This window comes from Daldinia caldariorum (genome assembly GCF_022478825.1).
Source record: "Daldinia caldariorum strain CBS 122874 unplaced genomic scaffold F4812scaffold_18, whole genome shotgun sequence".
Classification (NCBI taxonomy): Eukaryota; Fungi; Ascomycota; class Sordariomycetes; order Xylariales; family Hypoxylaceae; genus Daldinia; species Daldinia caldariorum.
This window is the reverse complement of record NW_025953054.1, coordinates 350137-367965: the sequence shown is the minus strand read 5'-3', so window position 1 is coordinate 367965 and position 17829 is coordinate 350137. Positions and strand designations below refer to the sequence as shown.

At 44.8% G+C, this 17829-nt stretch overlaps 5 protein-coding genes across 5 annotated transcripts; 3 read left to right on the top strand and 2 right to left on the bottom strand.

Annotated features, from left to right (window-relative positions):
* F4812DRAFT_152349 (putative sodium bile acid cotransporter) lies at window positions 1-1998 on the bottom strand. The gene is made up of 5 exons (XM_047929734.1): window positions 1745-1998; window positions 1499-1684; window positions 1006-1444; window positions 335-944; window positions 1-277 (listed from the first exon to the last, which is right to left on the bottom strand). The coding sequence occupies exons 1-4, from the start codon at window positions 1893-1895 to the stop codon at window positions 347-349; spliced, it is 1374 nt and encodes a 457-aa protein (XP_047787049.1). The 5' UTR covers window positions 1896-1998; the 3' UTR covers window positions 1-277; window positions 335-346.
* A 4031-nt stretch (window positions 1999-6029) lies between these two features.
* Window positions 6030-7079, bottom strand: F4812DRAFT_441784 (uncharacterized protein). Its single transcript, XM_047935261.1, has 3 exons — window positions 6996-7079; window positions 6818-6925; window positions 6030-6751 (listed from the first exon to the last, which is right to left on the bottom strand). The coding sequence occupies exons 2-3, from the start codon at window positions 6869-6871 to the stop codon at window positions 6530-6532; spliced, it is 276 nt and encodes a 91-aa protein (XP_047787048.1). The 5' UTR covers window positions 6872-6925; window positions 6996-7079; the 3' UTR covers window positions 6030-6529.
* A 708-nt stretch (window positions 7080-7787) lies between these two features.
* Window positions 7788-9220, top strand: F4812DRAFT_466974 (uncharacterized protein; the record flags this gene model as incomplete). Its single annotated transcript, XM_047938592.1, has 2 exons — window positions 7788-8827; window positions 8887-9220. The coding sequence occupies 2 exons, from the start codon at window positions 7788-7790 to the stop codon at window positions 9218-9220; spliced, it is 1374 nt and encodes a 457-aa protein (XP_047787047.1).
* An 833-nt stretch (window positions 9221-10053) lies between these two features.
* F4812DRAFT_466970 (uncharacterized protein) lies at window positions 10054-10849 on the top strand (the record flags this gene model as incomplete). The annotated part of the gene is made up of 2 exons (XM_047938591.1): window positions 10054-10657; window positions 10796-10849. Exons 1-2 carry the CDS (start codon window positions 10112-10114, stop codon window positions 10847-10849), a joined length of 600 nt encoding a protein of 199 aa, XP_047787046.1. The 5' UTR covers window positions 10054-10111.
* A 3183-nt stretch (window positions 10850-14032) lies between these two features.
* On the top strand, window positions 14033-17823 carry F4812DRAFT_466968 (uncharacterized protein; the record flags this gene model as incomplete). The annotated part of the gene is made up of 2 exons (XM_047938590.1): window positions 14033-16052; window positions 16103-17823. 2 exons carry the CDS (start codon window positions 14033-14035, stop codon window positions 17188-17190), a joined length of 3108 nt encoding a protein of 1035 aa, XP_047787045.1. The 3' UTR covers window positions 17191-17823.
* Between the last annotated feature and the right edge of the window lie 6 nt (window positions 17824-17829).

Sequence of the window (17829 nt, the reverse complement as noted above, 5' to 3'; positions counted from 1 at the left end):
AACTCTGGCCCCACGTAATGAGGTAATGAGGTAGTAATTCCCGTCACCTTTAGATAGAAACTGCGACCTGCAATTCTGCAGGTGCCTATCTCCTCGTTACACGGATAAAGATTAAATATGACGTATTGAATTAACCATATAAACCGTAAAGTCTATGCAAGACCTAAGAAAAGTATCTCATCATCGAGGTCACGGAAATTTCTCCAGTACCTTATCAACTACCACATCTACATCCAAACACATTTATTTCTCCCACGGGCGTAAGGTATCTACCTACCTACATTTGGTCAATAAAATCATCCATTAGGGGAACCCCATATATGATTCATCTTACTAAATCGCATTTTCATGAAACTTCTTTCTCACCCAACAAGCTCGCATCGGTTGACTCGGGCGGAATACCACGGTTTGCATTCCCCTTGTCTTGGCGAGTGCTATCTACCTCGTCCATAGCTTGATTTTCTTCTCGAGTCATAGCTGACTCGGCATCTAGGAGCCCCTTATCGGTTCGATGTAACCACCACTTGAAGAAGATAGTGAAGAATTGTGCAATGAACACCTGCTCTACCGTATACAGCAGTACTGGCACTTGGATAGACGAGATGGTAAAGTTGTCAAGCTGAGACCACATGGCGGCAGCTAACGGGATGCCTACGCTCGTGGTCTTTGCAGCTCCACAGAAGCAGACAGCAACAACAAGTTCCTTTGGCATCTTTCTCGCCGTCACGGCCTTTCTAATAATCTTAGGTAGATATGAGCCTATACGCGAGTCAGCAACGTAGCCGTTAATTCCCTTAATAAGGATCTCCGGTGGCGATGCTATCCAGAAGCAGATAGCAGTAAACAAGATATACTCTGCTATGTTTATAAAAACGTTAAATATCACAGACGATTTAGGCAGAGCAGTCAGTGCCCCCGTCTGGAACGCTCCTGAAAAGGTCGACCTGGTGGGATAAGTCAGTCGAAGTTGTCAACACCGGCTAGCCTTGTATAGGAGGTACTTACCAGGCTACTAGCATAAGCAATACCGAGCAGAATTGTGGCAGGTAAAATGTACTCAGTATCCAAGGCACCCGCTTCGGAAATGTCCATCTTAAGCCCTGGCCAACTACGAGTGGAACGAGGACGCTGAGCCCTAATTGCTCAATGACGTTGGCGTACATCGGCCCTAATGTATTTGCTTTCGCCGGTTTAAGTGAATCGAACTCGCTTCCGTTAGGAAGAAATCCATAGATTAGCCACGGCGAGAGAAAGGATCCAACAACATTGCCAATTACAACTTCAATGATAGCAGCAGCTTCATCACCACCCGCATTCCTCGTCATTACCACATTAGATGCGATAGTCGTCGGGATGCAACTAACTACAACCATTCCAACGAGGATGCTAGCATCTATCGTCCCCGAGCTTACCCCTCCGGCAGCTATTATAATATGGACGATGACTAGAAAATATCAGCAAAATAAGCCATCAGCGGAACATAGGTAAAATCTCGTACCCAATTGAATGACTGGTATGAGAACAAGATTGATGCCTTGCACAACAATGTGCAAACGCCAATTTGTCACATGTTCTTTAAGCTTCGTTGGGCTGAGTTGCATCCCGTTGATGAAGAAGATCAATGCAATACCTCCGTACAAGATGGAATATTCTGACCGAATAATGCCACCGCGGGCCGCAACATCTTCAGAGAGATCAGCAACCCCAGCAAAGTACCAGGACAATATTCAAGTTGTTGACCTACGGGGGAAGAAGTATCCTAAAACGCAAGCAAGGCCAAATCCCAGCACCAGCCAATTACTCCAAATGAAACCTAAAACTTTCTTGACCGTCTCGACAACCCTCGACTGATTTTTTGCATGGGTGCTCTCATGGGCTTCGAGAAGCTCGCTCATTATGACCAAGTCTGCTCTCGATTGAGTACCAAAGCCACTTATCCTGGTCAACAAACAAGTTTCAACTCAGATCATCAAATCCGACAAAGCAAATTTTTGACACTTCTTGATCGCCCAAAAAGGTTATTGACAGGGTTACGATGGATACGACTCAGAGCACGCAACGCTCCTATCATCGGAGAACCGCCGAGGTTATTCCCATTAGGCTATCCCCTATCCCCTATCCCCGGTTCCCTCATCGAGAAAAAGACCCCACTCTCAAAGCCACATGGCGTTCCCTCCAATTGTTGGTGAGACATGATGATGATCTGCTGCGTTTCATGACGAAGAGAATATGACCTTACGTCAAGGTAGATTAATTGAATGCTATCCAACTTATAGGACGGCATAGCTTCCGGCTCGGTGGCTTTCAATGGGTAATACCTACCTACCTAGGTAGGTACTCATTTGCTAGGTCGGGAGGAGTTGGCCGTAAGGGTCTTGCATACATGATAGCAATACAGTAAGTAGTAATACTCAGGTAAGGAATGAGGAACTCCCTTATGTCTTTAAGATTGTTCGCTTCTAGAACATTTCCCCATCAGTTACCCCCCTGCTTTGTACCTTCGACATAAGAGCAAAACATGATCGCTAGTACCGGCCCGTCGCTTTCATCGTCCCGTCGTCTTCTTTTTCATTCGTCTACTACCCCATCCCAGCTTAGGTAGGTACTTTGGGTACCTCAGCTATGGCACTATAGATGTATATCTCGACAAGGAAGAATTCGGGGGTGGTTCCTAACACGCGGGTTTCATTACATTTCCGATCCGGCGGTGCATTCAAGGGACTGGTGTGAGGATCGGCAAGGTCTGGACATCCGAGACCTTCATCCGGAAGGGAGCCCGTCTAGCCATCCGCAACAAGCTCTCAATTGGGCGGCCGTTAGAAATACCGAGCTGTTTTTGAGGTAATTATTAGGGCCTTTAAAGGTCCGTCTATGCAAGTTCTACGCCGGCCGACACCTGATTTAGAGCAACCCCTCCGTTCCGCTCCCATTTCCGAAGGTATCATTTTCTCCTAGAGGCTTTGCTACGGAACCAACGTTTCAACGTTTCAACGATTTCTTTTCCTCTTCTGGGCATACTTCAGCCTCTAAGTGCTACGTTGCGGAGTCTATTGGCGCCTTCGACTACGAATCACACTATATTTCTCCTGGAATATACGCACCGCAATACGCTCCATCTTTCTTAACATCTCACTCATGTTAGGCGATATTAGCTCTCAGATGAATTCTAGCGGGATAACTTGAACCTTGCCAGACCCTGATCTCTTGATAGGTAAGTAGCCTATCCGGACCGAACATCAAAGCGCCGTCGCATTACATTCACCGAACTTCACCGAACTTCACCGACCCATGGGAAGCTTCTCCAATTCCAGCACGCGGTCCCATACGCCTAGAAATAACTATGACTACGGTAGGTGGATAGGTACAAGAACTGCCATAGGTTTCGACGTGGATCTTCTAAGCGTCGAAATATAGCTACATTCAAACTACCTAGTCTTGCATTAATAAAGCATTCTCGCCGTAGAAATTCAAGTTCCTTTGTAGGGACTGATAATATGCCAGTTAGGTACTTAATAGATACGAAGTTACAGCGGTATACCTGTACGTCTTAGTTATATTAGCAGCCAGCTATATAAGAAAAGGGTTAATAGTACCCGTTTATATGGTTGGAAAATGTTTAAGTTATATTTAATTTATATATTATAAAAAGTAAGCATAAATGGTTTTAATTATAATAAATTATTTATAACGAATTTATATTTAAATTTAATAAAATATAATATTAATAAATTTTAATTTTTAAATAAATAATAATAATATAAATTAAATATTAAAATATTTATTAAAAAAACTTAGTTTTTCTTTTTCTATAAATTAAATATAAAATTTAAATTAATAATTATATAAAATGTTTTATTATTATTATTATTATTTATAACATTTTTATAAAATTATTAAAATTATTACCTTTTATTAAATTATTTTAAAGTTTATTTACCTTAAAAAACTTTACTCTTAAATTTAAACGTAATTTCCTTAATTATTAATTCATAATAATATAAAATAAAAAAATTATATATAAAATATAATTTTAATAATTTCAATTTTAACGTATATAATTACATAAACACGTAATTATTAATTTAATAATAATAAAAAAAAAATAAAAGAAATTAAAAATATACTTAAATAAACCCGTAAAAATTAAAATAAATATAAAACTATATAAAATAAAATTTTCTTTATTTTTTAACATTTTTTTCTTTTTTTATTTAATATGTTTATTACACTCATATTATAAAAACCGTCGTATCCAATTAAAAGCCCGGAATCTCCCTCATTCTCCACAAAAGAGCCTATTTGGGAAAAATCGATCCTACCCAGCGATCTAATGTAAGTTAGTAACAATAACGCTTCATAAACTCAGGGCATTTACAACTATTTTATGGGATAATCTATATATAAGGACTGGCAAGGTAATCTGTAAATAACATCATTCATTATAATATGCTAGCTGGTGGGAACATACGGTAAGATATCACGCGAGAAGAGCAATGGATATATTCAAAAAACTAAAAGGCAATATGCGCATGCCTAATAAGTACGAAATTTAGTGTAAGTCCCGTTCTCACTTTAGCATCGGAGGGTCTACGCTATGCGCCAAGAGACATATATATCGCCAGCATTATTCCAAAATGAGCTCCCGGTAGCCGGAAGCGATTAGATGGCGACAACAAATCTCAACAAATTACCCTGCCGAGCCTAGAGTACCTATTATTGTATTTTAGAAGATGTCCCACTATCTACTTACTTCTGAATCAGTAGAGTATTCTAACAACGTTATACCAGCTTAACACTGCAGGCTTGGTAAAATAGGGGTTCGAACGAGGCGGCAATTTCTCAGCGTTAAAATACCTGGATCATTGACGAATACTCCGACGTCTATATATGATATAAACGTGGAACGTACGTATATCAATTATTCCTCGATTATCTATTGCCCATGACATGTATTCGGGGCGTTCTGCTTCTCATGGTCTTGATATGACGGTGTTGCACTTGCCTGCCGCTAATCTATACGGAAATTCCCGTTCCGAAGGGGTTTATAGTAGATCTTAAGTAATAAACCATGCGCATGGTCGATAAAGTGGCCGTTCAGACTATAAATGCCAGGGATGCGATATTTCCATTCTCCGTGAAGATCCTGCGGCCACCCGGCCACAAAACTGGTGTAAGATTTAGCACCGGACACATAGACCTATCTGTACCTAACTTAAGCTTGTCGCTCTTTGGGGATGCAATTCGGCTAGATTGAAGAGTCGGTGAGATTGCATAAAGAAGGACAGAAATAGGTAGCAGAAGATGTGTAGGTACCTCCTAACCTAATGATCACAGCCCCTATTCGCCTCTTGAGTTCAAACTAACAACATGCTTCTAGTAATTTTCAAGGCAATAAATAATAAATGGATATTTCCCCAGATAACAAATAATTAGAGATATCACATAGCTGGGCCAAACTGATGCTCAGAAGTCGTTATGTCCGCCAAGTTCACATTTGTGATGAAGTGGCATTCAATATGAGATGAACCATTTTTACGCCGCCCGCCGCCCCCTCCTAAAGAAAAGAATTCATATCATCCCATCCACTGTCTCTGTTCCAAGGATTGCGAAGGTGTCCTTGCTGTGTGCTCAAGACAAAAGGAGTACATTTTCTTCTGACGCGCCCTACATAACTACGAGTCAGAGATTGTTAGACCCAAGGCTGGTGGTAAGTCTGTTGGTCCTGAGGACTGAAAACTCGTTCTTCTGTTGTAGCAAATTATGTGGTACGCATGATGCCAGTAGGCCAATCCGCATCTATAATAGCAGGGACAGGAGAAGGGAAGAGTATAAGTTGAGAGCCATCTACTTGGCCAAGGTCATGTCCAGCCACTTTCTTGTAGGATCTATTGTCTCGTGAATTATTTCTTGAATGAGGCCACGATGCGTGTCCTGTCACGTCGCAGAGCATGCAGTAGGTAAAACAACTTCGTTGTTCCGCAAGGAACTCTAACTACAAGTGCTTTGAAGCCAAAGCTATATACAGAACAGCTCCTTTGTTCCAAGGAGTCTCAAGTGAGACTCCTGACATGTCCTTTCGTTTCTTTGGCATTTACCAACGATGAGGCCAGAAACTTAGAAGCCCAAGACGTGTACTTCGATTTTATGCTGCTAGCCGTCTTTGGAGTCGAGGGTAAGCAGGCAACGAAGAATAGGGCAGTCATTTCGCCCTCTGCCCATAAGAATATTTTTGACGGGTCATAGGTCATATCCCACTGATAAAGGCCCCTTACCGAGAGACCAACTCGACAGCCTGCGAATACCATACAACTTTGATATCGATATCGTTAGAATCCAACGTGTCTTAGAGAGATATGAACTTATAGTAGACCCATCGCAAACACAAACGAAATTGATAGCTTTTTTCTTCGTGGCATGCGCAATTTCCGAATAATGCATTGGGGGGCAAGAAAAATTATGAAGTCTGATACCAAGTTAAAGATCCCGGTAGAACGCAGCAGTATCATAGCGTTGAAACAATGACCTCCTTCTATGGTCGTATCCCATCTCTTCTGTGGGGGCGTGCATACGATGTTAAAAGAGATGAGACAAGTGATATAAAAAGGAGGTTAAGCCATAGAAGTACATGGCATGTCCAGAAGAACGTATTTCGAGTGCGAACAGGGACGAATATGCGAACCCAATCCAAAAGTATCGAAACCTTGAGACAAGCCACTACGAATATGTAGAAATTCTCGTCGAGATAAGCAAGCTACCGCTTACGGGTTAGCATTGTATACGAGGTATCCCAGTGCAAGAAATGATGACATCTAGGTACCCAAAGGAAGTTCGTTTGGGATCGTAAAGATATCTCCCACTGATGGACGAACATGCCATGTTTCGCAATGATACGATATTCGCATCCGTTGAATGCTACGAAGAAGATCTACTTGGTCAGAAGATTAGCAGATGAGAAAAAAAAAGAAAGAAAAAAACCATAGCTGAGATCAACCCACAAAAGCAGCAGTGACGAGAACTTTTAATCGTTAGAAATCGTCTCAACTGAAACGCCTCGGACCCAGATACATACAGTCTTCAAGATGAACCTTCTTGATGCAAAACTTGGCATATGCCCGCGACAGAGTCAATAATATCGACATGGTCATGCATATGGTGATGATGGCTGTAAACATGAAGCAAGGGGTTAATATATTTCCGCTCACGATTTGGGGGTTGTTTCTGCGAGTGAAGCGGAGGTAGGTATGTAGGTAATAGGTAAGGGGCCAAATGACTCCTCAATAGAATAATATTGTAGAAGGCTATCCTATGATGGATTGCAAGAAGGTATCTGTGAATTGCCGTGACCTATAAATAATCTCAAGTCTGGTCGATACCGGAGAAATTCTTGAAGCGAGTTGGTGTCAGAGCATTTATGCATCTACAATTAACCATGAGCTTCAATGATGGAAGCCCCATTTGATCAAAGAACTAATGTCGGAGTCGTTGTCATTATGAGATGCACGCTCGCTCATACGAACTCAAATTCAGATGCAAAGACCTTATTCGGTTTTACGTCGCGTTGAGCTAAAGTTAGAGATGGCCGATGAGGGATGATCATTGGTAGGAAGCTATTTTAGGCTCAGTATTTGCATTGAAGCTTAAGATCAAGTCAAGAATAGGTTTGAATATAATAACAGCGGACATCCTCTTCGACCATGGGGAGAAGACAAACTTCATTACCTGTTAAGCACACTTGAATTCGCTACAACGCGCATAGAAACGAATTATATTGACAACCTTGAATTGAAATGGCTGCTATCGAGAATATGGTACGTGACTGGGTCATTGCTGACGAGAAAGATTTGTGCCTTATTACTGCTCTCCTATTAGATGATGCGGAGCAGATGACGTCGGCTGCTAAAGGGAAGCAGCTCGAAGGTACGCTCACTGATGCCGAGTTTGCTCTTCAGCTGTACTCGGAGGAGTTGAATAACGCAGCGAGCTTTGCTTCTGATCGTCAAATGACCAGAAGCATTCAAGAGGCAATACAAACCGATCAGGATACCCTTGTCCAGTTTCAACGTGAGGAGCTCATGGCGAGGAATGATCGGGAGATCTCGCGAGCATTGAGCTTAGGAATTTCCTCTGATACTTTGCATGCAGAAGGCGTTGGTTCTGATGATTCCGAATCAGTGGGAAATTTGGAACTCATGGATAAACTCTCCGCGCTCTACATCACGGGGGTTGAAGACGAAGACCGAGGCGACAGCGACGTAGAGAGTCTTCTTACCGCCGCTGGTGAGCAGCCCGAGAGCTCATCTTGGGCAGCCTCTCGTATGCCTCAGAAAACGGCTCGAAGACGGACCTGCCTGGCTTGCGGAGAGAGGAAATGCTTCACTAAAGTGGCGAGAGCTCCATGCGACCATGAATACTGTCGAGATTGCCTTGTGCAACTATTTCAGTGCGCAATGGCCGACGAGTCGTTGTTCCCTCCTCGTTGTTGCCGACAGAATATCCCACTTGATAAGATTCAATTCTTACTTCCAAGAGGACTCGTTAGCGAATTTCGAATCAAAGAGATTGAGTTCTCTACGCCGCGTCGAACGTACTGCCACAACCCGACTTGCGCTGCATTCATACCTCCACAAAGCTACGAGGGCGATATAGCAACTTGTAACGATTGCGGCGGAAAAACTTGCATCACTTGCAAAGGCCCCTCGCATTACGGCGACTGCCCTCACGACGAGGACCTTCAGCGAGTGCTTGAACTTGCCCAAGACAACAAGTGGCAGAGGTGTCCCAATTGCTTGTCGTTAATCGAATTGAACCAGGGCTGTTTCCATATGACGTGAGTGCCAACCTCGGGCGTATTCGAAGTACATACCTAGGTATTGACTTTTTCACCAGGTGTAGATGTGGTTCTCACTTTTGCTACCTTTGTTGCGCACCCTGGAAGAATTGCAGGTGTCGTCATTGGGATGAGTATCTGATCTATGACCGGGCAGCAGAGATACACGACAGAGACTATCGAGAAAACGAACGACCCGACGTTCGAGAGGCGAATATCAGAAATATTGTAAATGACTTGAGGGAGTACCATGAATGCGAGCACTTGGACTGGAGATATCGGTATGGGGCGTTCAGGTGTGAAGAGTGTAGGGACCGGCTGCCTGATTACATTTTTGAATGTTGCCAATGCAACACCCTGGCATGTAGACGGTGTAGGTTCAACCGCCTATGAGGTGTGGAGGGTAATATCTACCTTAGGTAGGTAAGCAGGTTAGGTAGTTATGGTTATGTGCTTGAATCATTCAAGATAGGAGGTAGGTACTTTACCCTATGCATTAATGAGGAGAACATGCAATACAAGTCGAGTTGGATATTGTTATTGGCATCGATTCTACCAGGTGTGGAATACCTAGCTCCTGTGTGTTTAAGCTTGTACTCATTTGAAGTTAAGCAGTGTTGTCGAGCTCCGAGGCAGATAACAGACGTTCGAGCCGAGCACGCTCTAACCTTATTCTTAGGCTTAATCAACGAGAATACCATCTCTGGTAGTACTTGAGACTTCGACGAGGATAGGCTATACAGATTAGGAAAGCATTATCTGGATACTTAGGTCTATCTGGGTACTAATCTAGCTTGTTGTATACGACCCCCGAGGCTTATTGTTGGATGTCTACAATATAAGGTAGGTAGCGTGAATGAGCGACAGTTAGACCGACGTTTTGTTGATCGACCAATTCAAGCCAACGCCTACACCCACTGGACAGCAATATTTGAGCACCTGTAATTAATGGCGTATATGAGGCACCTCTCGAAGTAAGTGGCTGGGTTCTATGTTTTTAACCACAATAGGTACGGAAACTATACTAACTCAAATTCTACCTTGAGGCGAATGTATAAAGCTTACCTCCCTACTAAGGTTACGGATGCGCTGACGTTTGGCACACGGACCGTTGTTTTACTATTGAAACGATATGAACACGTTCTACGTATATTTCTTTTGTCATTTTTCAATTCCTTTCCACCACTTCATCATAATATTCCATCATCATCATCATCATCGCCCTCTAGCCCACCTACACTCATATATCCATCTTTTTATATACTATTTCCTTAATTCTACACAATGTCTCTAGTTAAAGACCTTTTTTCGAATAGAGAGCACGAATTCGAGACTACGAGGTGGCATTCGCGCCTATCAAAAGATGCCTCATGCTACGAAAACTGCGTAGTAAAGTCCGTCATCCACGTGAAGAGCGTTGCTTCTTCCCTCGCGCACGAATCCCTTCACATTGCCATCGAGAACACCGTTACCGGCGCCCGCACCCGTATTGTAGCAGAGCGCAACGTATCTAATGACCTGGTTGTGCTTGGGCGATGGGGCTCGACACACCATCCTCTAGGCCAGCAAGACTCTGACGGAAACACTAAGAGCAACGGAAGCAGAAGCGTAGGCAGCTCTACGATTTTTCGGCCTGTACTACCCTTGCGCAGTCTCAAGTTCACAACAGACAGCTTCACGGTGGTGCGATTGGCCGAGATACTTAAACAGACCACCGTCGTAGGCGGACCTTGGTGTCCGGTCGGAAGCAACTGCTACTGGTTTGCTGCCACCGTTTACAAGAGCATCAAGAAGCAGTTCTCGTGTGTCGAAGATCGGTATCACTTCTACGTATGGCGACACCTCCCGAGACTGTACCTGAAATTCTTGATGTGGGACTACAAGGCAAGTCAATACCTACCTAGACCTACCTCCCCTTTGAGTCCTGATACATTCACAGGGACTAACCTGTTATCAATGATATTTTAGGAGACCGCCGATAAATTCGAGCAGGACATAAAAAAGGAATGGTACACGTTTTAAGAGGACGTTTTCTTCCTCCAAAATCAACACCTACAAGCGCAATCCATGGAGCAACATCGAAACCTCTGATCGTATACGAACGAACGGCATCGAATTTTTAGATACGGTATCATTTACCTGACGCCTGTATGGGGTTGCCTAAGCGAACGACCAGACGAAGAGGATGATAAGCGAATGTCTGGACTTTAACCCCATACCATTCGGCTAAGGGTTTATTTCACTATGGTCATTGTATATGCGAGTAATTTTGCAGGAGAGCGAGACGGAGCACCAAAGTCCAAAGTAAATTAATGACAGAGGGCTATAATAAATAGGATAGGAGGTACCTTAGGTACCTGGGTAGGTAGTTATATGTTCTCTTGAACAAGCGTTATAATTATATCTTCCGGCTACATCGCTACGGTACTACTTATAGGATTCACTCTATGTATGACACTCGTCATGGGATCTCTGACAATCGTACATCATCACTTACCTACATCAACACCTAACGCATGCATTGGCGGTTCCTGATATACGTGAAGAGATTGCGAGCTAGGTAGGTAGATAGATTTGGAAGCAGACCACCTTCAGATGCAAACGACCACTCCCCGAGGACACACGGCCCTATGATCGTCAAAGCTCTAGCCAAGGACCGAGAACCGCCGCCGAGGTGCTTCGTATTGAATCCATACATCCGCCACATGGGAAGAAAAGGAGGTTAACCCCTATACTATCTCTATAAATACTCCTTGTAATTCGGTATAGCTATTACCTATAGTAGTGCAAGAAATCTGTATGATGCTGTCGGTGGTTTGATGGCGCCCCCAAAATGGTCGTAACTCTATACGAAGGTGAATTCACACTCGGAACGCCCCTTTTTTGAGATGCTCCGAAGCACGAAGAATCCAATCTTATGACAGAGATGCGTAGAGGTTCCGTCTAAGCCTACGTTCGGTCAAAATATGTGGTTTAGCTCAGGTAACGTTGACCCCAGATTTGACTTGATTATCTCTTACATTTTTTTTTTTTAAAGCGGACCGTCTTAGGGCCGATGCAAGATGTTATACTCCGGCTTGGAGGTTGGCTGATTTTGTCTCGGGAACTCCAGTGGTGTATGTAGGAGGTCCCGTAGCCTCCTGTACGGAATAATAGGGGTAAGGTGGTCCTCCCCCACAATTAATTGATAGGTCCCTTACTGGTTGAGCACAATGACGTATCCACGAATGAATCAGTCTCACCACATACACAAGATCTATAAATAGCACATATACTAAAGATTAGACCATGTGCATTAGGATACATACAGTAGCGGCTTGTTAGCGCTTCACAAGCCCTCCCTCACTCACACTGTCTGTCCTAAAGGGAAGAAGAAAGACCCCGCTTGCAGCTTACATAGTAGGTAGATTCCCAGATTGTACATGAACTTTTTTACGTTGTTGAGTTGAACAAAAACAAAAACAAAAACTATTAGGCACCTACCTAACTTGGGGGCGATCTGGCAAAGAATAAGCCATAGCTTAGGTTAGGTACTCACCTTACCTTACATCGGTCCTCTCCTCGGTATGTGACAGTGTTTTAATGTGTAAAGTACCTCCTAACCTACCTTCCTGAGGATAGTAGAGGTAATGAGGTACTAATGCCCAAAACGATATCTCCGGATGCGACTACACCTGCTACCTAAGCCTGTTATAACTTGTAAAGTGGACTAGGACTCTAAAAACAAGAACGAGGGATGCAGGCGTACCGATGTCTGATGTGAGAGAAGACTGCTCGAGACCGCTAATGGCCATTATTATTGTCTTACCATTTTTGCTTATTTATTTATTTATTATTAATTTTTTATTTGTTTAGTCTTATCGAGAGCCAGATTAAACCTGGGACGGTACCTGGGGCTGACGCTGTGCAAGTAAGTAAGCATCTTTTCTACGTGCGGCCTTTTCTTATGTCGGTCAGATAAATAGAGGGGTAAGTGGTGTAGGCTAATGCTTTTTCGTTTAACAAAAATAGCTTTAAGTAGTGGACCTAATCTGGTATTCGGTTGCGAAGATGCATTCAGATTAGGTACCTGTACCTGACTAAGGTATCCAAATGTTTCTACTTGAGGTTAGATTGGGCAAAAAGTATATGCTAGTTACCTTGTAACTATACCTTGTAACTATACGTGGAAATCGCCTATTGTGGAAGGAAGTAGGAAAGCCCTGTTGCAATTTACTCATACCCATAGTTTTAGGGCCTTTCTTTTTTTTCTCTTCTTCTACTCTGTACGGTATCTCCATTGTTAATTGACTCTCCATCCTCATTCACACGTTCGATCCTTCGCCCCGTGGGCTTTGCATATCCAAAATCCCAGATTTCTACTGGCGCTTTGTATACGTCTATGTGCCTTACATACCTGTACCTACATGTATGTGGGCTAGGTATTACCTTGTCGCCCTGTCTTTGTGTCGCTAATGAATACTCGGCCTGTAGCCCTCTTTCTTTGTTGCTTTACATTGTTCTGGGCATCGGAGGCTCTTGTCATTGATATCGGATTGGGTCGTTTTTCGACGCGCAGTTTTTGACGCCGATCGCGATTCTCACAGCCTATCAGTGGCTGGATTAATTCAGTTAACTGTGCCGTCTTGGAAAACAGAGAAGACGCGAGAGTGAGGTCAATCATCATTTTTTTTCTTTTTTGAAACTTCGCCTGTTTTATTATCTAACTTCTGCAATCGTAACAATTCAATCTATTCGGACGACCATCTGGTTATAGAACAAACAGCAAAGCAGAAATAATATAGGTCCCAGTACGAAAGTAATAGTGCAAAAAAGGAAAAGAAAAAAAGAAAAAAAAAAGAGGAGAGGAACCGTCTTCTTCCTGGACATCTTCAAGCACAGCCCCCCCGCAAAGAAAACGGGAAACCCCTGTAGGTTGATTAGAGGGGGTGCGTGTGGAAAATCAGACGACACACCTCGAGCAGAAAATAAGCCAGATCTTTTTAATCATTTTTTTTATCTATCTAAATCCTTATTTGTACGAACCGGTTGGTCTCGGTCCTGTTCCTGTAGTGCTTTGCCTCGCTTTCTCCTTGTCTGCGCTGCACCGAGATCTGCAGCTGTGGGAGAGACAAAAGAGAGGTAGACAGAGCGCAGCAGACGGCCCAATTCCGTTCGGTTTAGGGAGAGTACCTAGGTAAACTGACCAAAAGAAATAATACCATTATGCCATCCTTCGGTCGCATTGGAAAGCACAGTAATCGTTCCCAGCATAACCTGGTCGAGCAACAGCAGCAGCAACAGCATCACCACCACCACCACCTTCTTCAACAACAGCAACAACAACAACAACAACAGCAGCAGCAGCTCTCTTCTCAGCAACACCAGGTGGCGGGCAGTGGAGTTACTGCACCGCCCCATCATCTCTCTCATCAACAGCAAACTGTACCTACCCCCGTTTCTGCTTCTCAGCCTGGGTCTAGTCCACTGAATCCCGGGGGTCGTCGTGTATCTGGAACAGGTATTCCTGTTACAATTCCCGTGACCAACTCGGGCCCGGTGCCGGTCTCCGTTAACGATTCTAATACCACACCTTCTTCAGCCTCGTCAATCGGCCTTGGTTCTAGTGAGTCCTTTCAACAGCATCTGTCACAACCACAACCACAACTACAACATCAACATCAACATCAACAGGTCGACAACACGAGGGCCGGTCAATCGCAATCAAAGCAGCAAACTCCACACCCCTCACCACGCGGGCACCAACATACGCACCATAATCCATTAGGTGGCCAGCAACAAAGCCAGGCGGGTCAAGGTCAGCCTCTCGAGGCGTACGGAAACAATCAAAATAATTTATCCACTAATTCAATACCCCTCAACCAAACCCCCGCTGCTTACACCGCGCGTCAACAGCCCCACGATAATTTCGCCGAATTGGTCTCAAGGTCTCAGTCTGCAAGATACTCACAATTAAATCCGCTGCAGACACAACAGTCATTTGGCATCGCTTCCAGCTCGGTTGACAACTTACCTCAGACCTTATCTTCTCCCATCCCAGCCAGCCAGCCACCATCTTTACCGCATAGTCAAACCGCCCCCACTGAGCAGAAGCGATCAACACGGAAGCTAATTAAGAACATCCTCTCCGGCTCTTCTTCCTCAAGTCGGCCCAATTCTGACCACTATCAAGACTCTTCCTACGACAGCAGTTCTGGTCTGAATCGACGGCCATCCAAGCGGGCAAGCAACACCCCTGTTGTCAGAGGCAACCCTTTATTGTCGCGGCCTATCGACCACCCCGATTGGGTTCCGCCCCAAAGCAGCTCGCGTAGCCACCACTCACCCATCCAACCTGTACGCGACCTTGAGGACCCCTACTTGACCACCCGTTCTAACCAAGATATGTTTTCACAGAATCACAAAGAGCCATCTCAAAACACTATAAGAAAAGTTCCTGCCAGTTCCGATTCTGACGCCGAAAACTCGTCATATAGTCGCGAAGACTTTGCCTACCACCAGCACCAAGCTCAGTTACAAGCCCAGGCCCAAGCCCAAGCCCAGGCTCAGGCTCACGCGCAAGCGCAAGCGGAGCAGCAACAGCAACAGCAATTATACGGCGGTCAGGTCGTTCTTGACTCGGTGCAGACCCAGTATCAGTACGCAGCTCCTTACGAGCAATATCCGTCAGATCGCCGGCCATCCCTTTTTTCCAATCATCTTAGCACGGCGAACTCCCAACCGCCTAATCCCGAGACCGTTTCGCAGGTGTCACATGAGTCGCCTGACTCCGAACCAGAGAATCAGCTCCAACAGCAACAGACACCCGCCAACTCTCAATCTGCACAGGATTCACCCGCCGTGAATTACGTACAACAAGAACTACAGAGCTCACAAAACCAACAGCAAGCTTCGGTGGGAACGGGACAGACCAAAAATATGGCACCGCTACCTGGAGGACCTGGGCAGACTCGTAGATCGGGAGATAACGAAAAACAGATGCGCTCCGTTGAGGCTCCCACGGGGCCGCCGCCCGTCTATAGACATAGCCAAGGACCCATGAATGCAATGAATCCTCTCCCGCCCACGCCAAGCGTTTCTAATACCCCGCAAACCTATCGTTCTAGCGGCGTCCAAGACCAAGGGCAGTATGATAGGGCTGCTCCCGAAGGCGGTCGAAATAGTCCACAACCATCGAGCAACGCTGAGCGGGAGGCTGACCCGGAGAAGCAATTCAAAGACTTATGTGAGAGATGCATTGAAAACGCGGTCAACAGGTTGCTAACCTCATACTAGTAACTAAATACAAGAACGTCAAGAGGCTGTATTTCGATGGCAAGGCTCAGATCGAGCAGTTAACTTCCCAGGTCGAACAGCTACAAAACGCGGTTGCGAACCAGAGAATGTCTCAATCTCGAACATCGCTGGATGATAACGAGTATTCAACGCGGTTCAACCGACTGAACGGCGCTATAAACAACCTATCATTTAACATTCGTAAGGATTGGCGAACGTTACCCGGGTGGATCGAGAGATATGTCAGCTCGGAAGCGATTAAGACAGGCAAGCAGGAGATGACTGCTGTCGGGCGTGCGGTCATTGTACGGTGGCTCGTGGACGAAATTTTTAACAAGTGCTTCCACCCTGGCCTAGACGTCCACCTCAGCTCCCACCTCAAACAAATAGAGCAGAATATCCGCAGGTTTTCGTACACGCTAAACAGCCAGGAAGAATACGATGCATTAACAGCAAAAGTGGTAAACTGGCGAATGGCTACCCTGGAGGGTCTCCAACATCAACTCCACGCGCCCGAAAGCAACGACTATAAGGCAGATTTTACTAAGATGGCTACCGGTAACCTCACGGCAACACTGTTTCAATATCTGACGGACCCGCCACCCGCCGGTGTAGACGGTAGCGCATCGATGATCGTTGAATTAGCAGTGGGCATTGCGAGTCACCTGCCTATGGAAAGCCGAGATGTCGCCATTACATACCCGCTACCTGGCGACCCCATACAGCACGACATTATGGAGCCCGAGAAAACTGGACTGCCTCCGTTACCAGAGCCGGTGGATGATATCGAAGAAAACAACGATAAGGACGGCGACAAGAACGCTGCAGCCAAGCGAGAAAAGACAAAAAGCGGTATGTTGAATATGCTCAGCGGGACAGCTTATCCCGGGAGCAGGAAAGGCAGCACGGCTTCGGTTATTACTGACACGACATCATCGGCAGCAGCGGCGGCAGCGCAACAACAGCAACAACAGCAACAACAGATACCACTTAAAGACACTAGCAAAGTTCGATTTGCAGGCTTTGTGGCGGTTGAGGTTCGAGGCCGACAGGTATTGGTTAAAGCTCCCGTATGGACCCTAGCATGACCGAGTTTACCCCCCGCATATATAAAGAAAGAAAACCTCCGGATTCTGTGTTTCGAGGACTTAAGATACCAATAATTACTTTTATTCCCCCCTTTTCCCCAGTCCGAGAAAGAAAGAAAGAAGGGTTTGAACACGATGATTAAATACGATCCCCGGAGGATAAAACCAAGCGATAGGTAGGAAGAGGATAGGAGGAGTTGGTGGAGGGGGGTGGGGGTAGGCCTAGTTTTATATACCGTGGTGGTGATGAGGCGGTGGTTGGTCTGAAATCCGCAGTTGATGTCCCGTCTCCCTTAATATGAAGGGGAAGAGAGGGGTGAGTCGATTGCGTTAGGGTGAGCGGATGACAGGATTACCAGATGCAATTATGACGGGATGATGGGTGGGTGTACTACCTAACTGCGTGAAAGCAAGCTGCCTGCTCAGATAGTAGAATGCTGGAGTTCATATAAATACAAAATGTATAAACGCTAAAAAGGCTTTTTACGCTTTAACTACACCCACTAGGTTGTCACCCGCTCACTAGTCATTAATTAATTAGCATTTCACTATCATTATCACTATCACTAATGTTGTTTACATTTAACTAGCACTAGAACGAAGACTAACACAGGGGACGGAACTTGACTGACTCAAGGT